At 56.7% G+C, this 10,232-nt stretch overlaps 1 protein-coding gene across 1 annotated transcript in view; it reads left to right on the forward strand.

Moving 5' to 3' along the window:
• The window catches only part of RAB11FIP5 (RAB11 family interacting protein 5), a 25,268-nt gene that overhangs the window by 5,100 nt on the left and 9,936 nt on the right, over positions 1-10,232 (forward strand). Inside the window, exons 4-5 of the mRNA XM_031064917.1 lie at positions 8-192; positions 9,489-10,227. Of these exons, the coding sequence (XP_030920777.1) occupies positions 8-192; positions 9,489-10,227 (924 nt within the window). The remainder of the gene's footprint in view (positions 1-7; positions 193-9,488; positions 10,228-10,232) is intronic.

Genomic DNA, 10,232 nt, shown 5'->3' on the forward strand with positions numbered 1-10,232 from the left:
GGCCAAGGACAGAGCGCCTGAGGACAGCAGGAAGGAGGACAAGAAAGCCAAGGGAGGCTTCTTCCACCACGGGGGCAAAGGCCAGGGGGACAGAGGGACCCCCGTGCACACCTCGGCCGCGGGGGATGAGAGGAGTAAGAGCAGCGGCTGGTTTGGGTCCAAGGAGCCCAAAGAGTCCCCTCAGAAGCCCAGGTCAGTGCCAGGGGGTGTGGAGGTCCAGGCTGGTGATTCCTGCCCCAATTCCTGCCTCCAGCAGCTCCTGGGTGCTCCTGGGAGCTCTCAGGCAAGGGCAGAGTAGGGGAAATGCTTCCTTGCTCTTAAATGTCTCAAAGGGAAGGGGATTTTCCTGGATCCTCTCCTGGTTTCTGCCAAAACCACCTTTGGTGGATGTGGGATGTGTTTTGTTCTCAGGGAAGGGAGGGATCCCCTCCACGGAGAGGGGAGGCTCCGTGTGGTCACACCAGGTGGTTCTGTGGCCTCAAAACAGAGATTCATTATCCTTTAATGAGCTAACAAAGCTTCCCTGGCAGTCAGGCTGGGATGTAGGATAGTGGGATTTGTAATCACATTCCTGTTATGAACCCCACACCCCCCTTTAGGGTCTGGTCAGGGTGCAGCACTTTGGCTATATGAGGTATCATGAATATTCCCAAAGTAACTAATCCCAACCCTGCTCTTTCCTCTTCCCATCCCACCCAGCCTTCCCTTCTCCCAGTAATGAGTCTCTAACTGTTCTTGCTTTGTGTGGTGATTTGTCCCTCCCAGTCCTGGGGGCTTGTGGTGTTTGTGCTGTTCCTGTCAGGGATTTGTCACCCGTGTCCCCCCTGGAGCTGAGCTGGCAGTCCAGAGGTCGAGGCTGGTGTCAGTGAGAGGCAGGAAATGGGGTTAAAGTCAGCCGGAGAAAACAACCAGCACTCAGAGCAGAGCTGCTTCAGTCTGCAGGCTTGTTTATTAGAGGGATTTTCTAATTTGGGCTGACTTCAACCTCATTTATTAAGCAGAAGGATTTTGGTTCAGTCGGAGCCTCCTTTAATGAAAAGGGCTCTCCTGGTTTATTCCACATAACCTGGCTCCCACAGGGGTTAAACTTGTGAGGGGATGAGCACATCCCTCAGCCTGGCTCCAGCTCCAGCCCCAGGGTTCCTCCTTTCCACGGGAAGGTGTCGTGCTCGTGGTGGCCTTGAGGCTGCACAGGCAGAGCTGGGGACACTGGGGCAGGCAGGAGCTGCTCCCCTGGGGCAGGAACACCAGCAATGTCCCATCCCACTGGAGCTCAGTTCCACAAAGTCCAGCAGGCGGGATGTGAGACGGCTGTGAGGTCTGGGGGCTGCTGTGCTGCACCCCTGGCATTCCCTGTCCCTGGCAGTGCCCAAGGATGGGGCTGGGAGCACCCTGGGGGGTGGAAGGTCCCTGTCCATGGCAGGGGTGGAATGGGATGGGCTGTAAGGTCCCTTCCAGCCCCCACCATGCTGTGATTCTGGGATTCCCAGGAGATCAAAGCCCTGGAGTGGTTTGGTGTCACATCCCAGGGCAGGGTTTGTGCATGAGCCTGAGGGACTCCAGTCTCTGCACCCTGTCCTTGAGGAAGGACACAGCATTCCCACTCAAGATCATTCTTTGAATTTTTCTTTCTAATTTTGGGATAAGAAACCTGCTGGTTAAGGCCTAGAATATAAAATCAAGGCTTAAAAATCCTGCTGTATCCAGGCAGTGCCTCCACAAGTGCCTGAGGCAGTCAGGGAAGCATCAGTGGGATGGGATGGGATGGGATGGGATGGAGCTGCCCTCAGCATCTCTCTCTGGGGCCTTTTCTTTGGGAAATGGTTGAGAAACCAGCAGGTTTTCCCCTCTTGGCAGTCCTGGGAAGGAGGCAGGCAGGGCCAGGATGCTCTGATTTCGAGGCAGGGATTGCAGATCCAGTTCAGCTCCTTGTCCATCCAGCCCAGTGGATAATCACCCCGAGTGCCCCTAACCCCTGCAGCTTTCTGACAGCTCCCTGCACTCATGCCCAGCCTTGCTCCTTTCCCAGAGTGTTCCACTCCATGGCTTTGTTTAAATCCATTCCAGTGCTCACAGTTTAATCTCAGGCTCAGCCAGAGCTGAGCTTTGCTCAGAGCTGCCTTGCCAAGGACTTTGTCCCTGAGGAGAGACTTGGGCTGTGGCAGCAGCTCCTCTGGCTGGGGTTTTCTCTCCCAAATCCAGGAACGGATCCCAAGCAGCACGAGCTGCAGGGCAGGAATCCACAGAACCCCTTTTGGGTGTTTAGGAACATCAGAGCGGGCTTTAGGTGCAGTTTGCAATTGAGAATGGGCAATAGTGAGCTTGAACTGGAGCAGGGGGGATTGAGAGGAGGAGCTGGCAGAAGTGGCTCCTGGAGCAGGAGGAAATGCTGGAGCTGCCTGGCTGGGAAGGGATTCTCCCTCCCAGTGTCCAGGGACTGGGACAGCTGAGAGCCTTTGGGGAGCATTCCAGGAATCGTTTGGTGACCGAGCCTGATTTGCTGCAGAAAGGCCCTGTCCATCCTCACAGGGACAGGGTTTGTCTGTGCCCTGCCTGTCCCAGTGCTTCAGTTTTGCTGGCCATTCATTAGGACATCATTACTTGTTTTAATTATACACAGCTGACTTGTCTGATTTCCTTTTGCTTCCTTACACTGAATGACCTCGTGGGCCAAGCTGGTGGTTCAGGTCAAAGAAGAAGAAGAGCTTTTAGGTCTTGGTGCCTTCAAAGTGCCAGAGGGCAGGGTCAGAAGGAACCTTGGGAAGGAATTCCTGGCTGGGAAGGTGGGCAGGGGCTGGGCTGGAATTCCCAGAGCAGCTGTGGCTGCCTCTGGATCCCTGGAGTGTCCCAGGCCAGGTTGGACACTGGGGCTGGAGCAGCCTGGGGCAGTGGGAGGTGTCCCTGCCATGGCAGGGGTGGCACTGGGTGGGATTTGAGCCCAGCCCAAACTTTTCCAGATTCTCTTGTCTCTGGGGGTTCTCTGATGTCCATCTGTGGCTGTTCAGTAGCAGTGTCACTCCTAGAGCTGGACTAACCCTTGCTCTGGAAAGAAGCAGCCTCTGAACTGAGCAGTTTTAAGTTTTGACTTATTTGCAGAAAGGACTTTTCCCCTCCTGCTTTCCTGACTCTGGAAACTTCTGCCAGCAGCACCTTCTCACCTGTTTGGCCACCTTGGATAGGCCAAGTTTAACCCAGAGCTGAAGGTGGTGAGAAAGCATCAAAGTCAGTCCCTTTGCAAGCCCAGAAGCCTCAGCCTGTAATTAGTTAAAAGGTCTGTAATTAGAAGGATGGTTTGAGTTTGCCTGCAGCAAACTGAGCCTGGCACAGCTCATCTTTACCCACTTGCTCTGCCAAACACACCCTTCCCAAAATAAGGAGCTGCTGCTTTGGGCTGGGTTTAACTGGAGCTTTATAAAGAGGGGTTTGTTGTGTGCTGGGTGGGTTTTGCTGAGCCCTCAGCGTGGGAGCTGGCTCTGCAAACCTGCCTGTGCTCTCACTGGGGACAGAAGTGGGCATTTCTGCCTTCAGCCCTTATTTACACCCCATTTTCCCTGATCCTTCTCAGGGAAGCAGGTCCCAAAGGCTCTGCTCATCATCCCTGGCTTTGCTAATCCCTGGAGCTCCAGGCTTTGATCCTGGAGGGGATGGAGCAGTAGGAAGATGGTGTTTGCTCTTTGGAGGCTGAATAAAAGCCTGGTTGGGGGTTGTTGCTTTGAATGTCAGTGGTTAAGGGCTGTGTGTAAGGAAGAAGCTCAGCAGGTTTATTTGAGGCAAAGCCTGGGGCTGAAACAATCCTTTACATGTTTCCAGGGTTTCCTCCAATGTTATCAGAGCTCTGCAGCTCCTGCTTCCTGCGGAGAATCCTGATGGTAAAACGGGGCTGCATCTTAGGCCTGGCAATAGGAGAAAGAGGAAATTCTGCTCTGTCCTATAAAAACAGAGGCACCAGTTCCATTTTCAGGTTCAAGCCCCTTCCCAGAGCCTGTACCCTTGGATCCAGCAGTGAGGCCAAACATTGACTCAGTTCCTCCCTGTTTCTCATGTGCTCCTAAAAATTGCCTTTGCTAAGGGCTGGGAATGGGAGCAGGGCTTGGGATGGCTGGAGCAGAGTCCTTGGCCAGGCTGGCAGTGCTGGCATGGAGCATGGAGCTTGTGGCAGCCCCTCCAAAGCCAGCAGGACCCCAGAGCAGAGCCTGGGAGGCTGCCGAGGTTGAGGAAGAGGGAGATGAAGGCCGTGATGTGAAAGCAGGGCGTGGTGGCTAACAGGGATGAATCCATGGGAGCCATCAGGTCACAGCTGTGGCACAGGGGTTGTGCAGCTCTGCCCCTGCCTTGGAGCAGCCCCAGGGATGGAGTGGGGTCAGTGTGAGGCTGGAAAATGGCTCTTGGTGCTGCTGAGCCTGCCCTTCCCAGGGCAGGATGGGACCCAGAGCTGGACTCAGCCCTGATGTGCTTTGGAACCATCCAGGAGAAGCACAGCCCCACTCCCACTCCTAAAAGTGGGAATTGGGTTGAAGTTGGCATCTCCCTGGGTTCCTACTGCCCAGATTTCTCCTGTTTTTTAAATTCCTGTGGTTTTGAGGGCAAGTGTCTGTAAAGGAAGATCTGTCCATTTGCATGGGGATGATGGACAGGTGAGGCCCAAGGGAAGAGCAAAGTGGTTATTGCACAGATAATTATTATAGATCATTTATGGATTATTATAGGTGATTTATTATAGAGAAACCTAGTCCTTCTACCTCTGGAATTCCTATTTAAAACTCATTCCCTGACTCCTTCCCTCTGGTGTTCCCACCCTGTACAAAAATGTCCTGGGCTGCTGTTCCCACCTCTTCCCAACCCCTTCCTGCCCAATCCTGCTCCTGCCGGTGGGAGGAGGTTCCTGATCCCTGCCAGGTCTGGAGCTGCTGCAGGATGCTCCAGCCCCTCCATGCTCTGCTTTTCCACCCAGGGGAGCCCTGTCTGTGGGAAAACGGGGCCAAGAGCAGCTCGGGAGTGGCACCCCCGGGTCCAGCCCTCCTGGGGGATTTCCTTGGGCTGCAGCACAGCTCTGCCCTCAGCACAGCGGGGCTGGCTCCCTCCCTGCCCTTCCCTTGTGCTGCTTTCTGCTGCTGGTGCAGAGCCCTGCTCGGCCTGAGAGCCAGGCTGGGATCCGGAGGGAGAAATCTCCCTGCACTGAACAAGCTGTTTCCAATAGACTTTTTCCATCAGGGGGTTGCTCAGCAATATTTTATTTCCTTTTTTTTTTATTGCTGCAAGGCTCAAAGGCGTCTGTGAAGTGCTGCCAAACAAATAAATGAGGGCAGGGAGGTACCCGAGATTTATTTTGGCTGGCGGAGCCGTGTGCTGGGAATGGGAGGGGAAGGAGGAGCAGCAGGAGGAGGAGGAGGAGGGTGAGTCAGCGTTTCAGTGCTGCACAGAGCTGCTTCCATCAGACAAGTGTAGGTTTCCCTCTAGAGGAATCTGCCGTGCTCCACTCCTGCTTTCACCCAGCACTCCCAGCATCCTCCCTCAGGGGGGTGGGAAAGGGGATTTTGGGCTCAGGGTAAGGAATGGGGTGAACAGGGATGTCCATCCCAAGGAATGGGGGCGAACAGGGATGTCCATCCCAAGGAATGGGGTGGAACAGGGATGTCCATCCCAAGGAATGGGGTGGAATGGTGACACTGCAATTTGAAATCCCAGTGGAAAGTCACAGGTTCTCAAACAGCCTCAGGTTGTGCCAGGGGAGGGTCAGGCTGGATATTGGGAAAATTTCTTCCTGAGGAAAATTTCTTCCAAAGGTTTGTCCTGCCCTGGCACAGCTGCCCAGGGCAGGGGTGGAGTTCCCATTCCTGGAGGGCTTTAAAAGCCCTGTGGATGTGACACTTGGGGACAGGGGTCAGTGGTGGCCTTGGCAGTGCTGAGGATGGTTGGACTTGATGGTCTTAGAGGGCTTTTCCAGTCTAAACATTCCATGATTCTTCTGTCTGGAATTTGCAGCCAAGAGCCCCTGACCAAACCCCAGTGGGTCCCAGCAGGAGTGGGGTTGAGAAGCAGAAAGGAAATTTCCACAGTGGAGCTGAAGGAGGAAATGAGAATCCAACAAAGATGGATTCAAGTTCTGTCTTTACATATTTAGCCAATATCAGCAGGTCCAGCACCCCATGAGCCCCATCAGGACTTTACAAGGGATGCAGGGACAGGACACAGGGAATGGCTCCCACTGGGAAAGGGGAGATTGGGCTGGCATCTTGGCAAGGAATTCCTGGCTGGGCTGGAATTCCCAGATTTGCTGGGGCTGCCCCTGGATCCCTGGCAGTGCCCAAGGCCAGGCTGGATCCACCTGGGACAGTGGGAGGTGTCCCTGCCATGGCAGGGTGGAATGGGATGATCCTTAAGGGCCCTTCCCACCCAAACCATTCCATGGTGACCTGGGGAATGAAGGCAGGATCATCTCAGGGGTTTGAGGAGGCCTTGAAGCTGTTCCTGCACCTGTGCAGGTGGGGATTGGTGCAATTCCAGGTGCCTGGAATTGCTGCTCTGGCATCAGCCCCCCCTGAGGAGGGAACTTCACCCACTCAGCTTCTGGCAGCTGGCACGGTCGTTAGCAGCCAGTGCTCGTTAATCAGTGCAGCTGATTAATGCTCTGCAGCCTTTTAGAGCTGGAGCCCAGCAGAGCTGGATCAGGCCCTGGCTGCTCTTACTCAGCACAAAGGATTGGATCTCAGTCTGGAGCAAAACATGGAAGCAGTGCCAGCAGGACAAGCAGAGGTGGGGCAGGGCTGTGTGCCCCTTGCAGCCACCCTGGGATCCTGGTGGTTGGACATCGTCACCTTCCCTTGTCACCTTCCCTTGTCACCTTCCCGCGTCACCTTCCCTTGTCACCTTCCCTTTCCAGCTGGGAAGGCAAATTTGCCATGGTTTGCCTTGTTAAAATCTGTTTGTGGATGTTGTGAACTCATCCAGCTGAGTGGTCAGGTACTGAGCAGCTGCTCCCCTCTTCTGGGGAGCTCAGGTTTGAGGGGGATTGGGGGAAAAGGTGCAACCCTCTGCTGATCTCCAGGCTGGCAATGCCAGATTGGGGAAAAATGTCCAACCCTCTGCTGATCTCCAGGCTGGCAATGCCAGATTGGGGGAAAAGGTCCAACCTCTGCTGATCTCCAGGCTGGCAATGCCAGATTGGGGGAAAAGGTCCAACCTCTGCTGATCTCCAGGCTGGCAATGCCAGGAGAGGTTTCTCTCCAGAGAGTGGCTGCCACTCTGGGGTGCTTTGTGCCTCAGGGTCCATCAGCTTCTCCCAAAACTTCTGGAGACTGTGTGTGCTCACCCAGAGCTCAAAACCCCTGGGAGGACTGGGCTGCAGCTGTGGGGTTTGTTCCTGGCTGCTCCTGCCTGGGCCAAGCAGAAGAGGACACGGAGCAGGGTGGGGCTGTGGGGACCAGGCTGGGCACGGCCACCACGGCTGCTGTGTGACAGCAGGAGAGGGCACCCACGAGCTGTCTGTGCCCCAAAGCAGCTGCAGATCTCAGTCAGCATGAAGGGGTCCAGGCTTTTCTTTGGCCCTGGGTTGCCAGGTCCCTTCAGTGGTGTTCTGTGGGTGCTGGAGCAGAGCCAGCAGTGTTCCCTGCCCCCAGACTGGTACGGGGGACTTTGGTGGCACAGCTGCTGTGTGACAGCAGGAGAGGGCACCCACGAGCTGTCTGTGCCCCAAAGCAGCTGCAGATCTCAGTCAGCATGAAGGGGTCCAGGCTTTTCTTTGGCCCTGGGTTGCCAGGTCCCTTCAGTGGTGTTCTGTGGGTGCTGGAGCAGAGCCAGCAGTGTTCCCTGCCCCCAGACTGGTACGGGGGACTTTGGTGGCATGGATGGCTTCAGTGGGCACCTTTCCAAGGAGCTGCTGAGAGCAGGATGTGGGAAGGGGCTGTGCAGCTGCCAGGAGTGGGAGCAGGGGGTGCCCATGGTGGGGACATCGCTCCTGGGCCAGGTGCTGCCAGCCCAACGCCCTCCCTGCTTTGGGACCGACCAGCTGCACCATCACCAGCACCAGCTCTTGCCTCAAGGTGGCATTTTGTGCTTTAAAATGTGTCTGAGGCGCTTGGTGGATGCACAATAACATGGAAATAGTTGTCCAAACAACTTTGTGATCCTGCAGTGCCACCTGCAATCCCTCCCAGCAGCTGGGCAGGGAGATCCCAGGGTGGAGCCCCAGGGCTGGACATACCCTGGGCATCTTGGCAAAGCAATTCATTTATTCCTTCCTCTTAAACCTTGGTGTGCCCAGAGCTGGCTGATCCATGCCCATGTTCCTCCTCAGCCAAGAGGGGAGCTCTCTGGTGCAGGAGGCATCAATCCCCTGGGATCTGTTATGGGGCAGGGCCAGGTGCGCTGTCCTGGGGATGGGATTGCTCCTCCCAAGGGTGAGACAAGGGCCCAGAGGAGGGAGCGTGGCAGTCAGAGCACCAGGTGGATGTGGGGTGTCCACACCACACCCCCCTTTGTGATGTGAAAACCTCTGAGCCTGGTGAGCCTCCTCAGGGTGGTGACTCCACATTGCTGCAGTTGTTCCCAGAAGAACAACTGCAATCAGTGAAATCCCACAGAAAGGTCCCTCAGTCCTGCTTGAGCAGGCAGCAGGGTGCTGTCAGCTCACCTTGGGATCCCCCTGGGGTTTCAGGCATCTCGGGCAGAAGTGATGTGACAAGGGACATGTGGGAGGTGGGCCAGAGTCCAGAGTGGGGACAGGGCCCTGTCCTGGCCACGTGTTCCCTCCTGCTGGGCTCTGGTCCCTCAGCCCTGTCCCTCCCTCCCGTGCCAGCGTGAGCTCTGTGTGTGCTCCCATGCTGGTCATGCTGGCAAACCAGCGAGGAGGCACTGGGATGAACTGGGAAAGGCTCCTCTGCACTGGTTCAGGTGACCCTGACCCAGGAGCCCAGGCTGCTCCTGGTGCTCCACATGCCCCGGGTGCCACCAGCACCGGGACAAACGCACCTTGGGCTGCAGGAGGTGGGGAAACCTCTGTGGCTCCTGGGCAGAAGGGGAATGTGGAGGAGTGTCCTGGGAGCAGGGCTGCCCCTCCCTGGGTGTCGTGCATGCCCCTTCCACGCCGTGACTCCATAATCATTGCTGTGCCTAACAAGAGCCAGGCATGGATCGGTCATTGCGCTGCTTGGAGCGTCTGTGGTGTGTGTGGTGTGTGCTTCCAGCCCTGTCACAGCATTAACCAGGAGGACTGTTCTGTCTTCCCTCCACAGCCTGGAAGTGTCTCCTCAGGTAGAAACCAGCTCAGATGCTCCTTCTCATTGTGCTCCCCGCTCCCCTGCCCCGTGCCCCGCTGCCCTTGCCGCTAGCATGCCGAGCTCTAACCTCCCTCCCGCTCCTGGAGACAGACAGGCCGGATGCTTGGCCCCCACCAACCCATTCCTCAACTCCCTGCAGAGCAATCCCTTCTTTGAGGAGCTCCTCGCTGACCAGGTACTAAATTCTCCTTCACCTACTCACTTTCTCTCTAGTTTCCCGCCTGGGCCGCGTGCTGCACCCGAGGTCGCTGGGAGCTTTTATTCCTCTGAGGATTGCAGTCCCTCTGGCTCCCCAAGGCACACAGAGCCCCAGAGGGAGTCTCCAGCCCAGAGCGTTGGTGTCCCCGTGCCAGAAACCAGTCCCCCAGCACCGGGAGAGCTCCCTCCGGCCGACACCGACACCGAGCCCGCCGTCCCCCCGCTGCCCTCAGAGTGGGACGATACCTTCGATGCCTTTGCCACCAGCAGGCTCAAACCTGAGCGGAACAAGGAGAACTTCTTTGCCTCGGTGGCAGCAGAGGGTATGGCTTTCATCGATGACCCCAGAGCGAGCCCGCCAGAGAGCCCAGCGGGGCCGCCCTGCCAGAAGGGCTCCCAAGCGTTCGAAAAGGCGGCTGAAATCCCTGCAGCTCTCCGCTCCTGGACAAATTTCTCTGCTTTAGACGTGGGGGCCAACCTGGTGAGCACCACCCAGGAGGCCACGGTGATCGAGGACGTGCTGAGCCCCGTGTCCGCGGGCTCCATGGCCAGGAGGAGGAAAAGCAGCACGCCCATGGTCTGGACAGCCGCCTTTGCCTCGGGCAACCCCGGGGACAAAGAGGCATCAACAGCACTGAGCACTGAAAATAGCGCAAGGGAGGAGGGGGACAGCGGTGAGGAGGAGTCCTGCAGCACGGGGACGAACGGCTGGATGACCATAGCCACGGAGAGCGCCGCCGAGCCCTCAGAGAGCGCCGG

The sequence above is a fragment of the Geospiza fortis genome, unplaced genomic scaffold (genome assembly GCF_000277835.1).
Source record: "Geospiza fortis unplaced genomic scaffold, GeoFor_1.0 scaffold148, whole genome shotgun sequence".
NCBI classification, from domain to species: Eukaryota; Metazoa; Chordata; class Aves; order Passeriformes; family Thraupidae; genus Geospiza; species Geospiza fortis.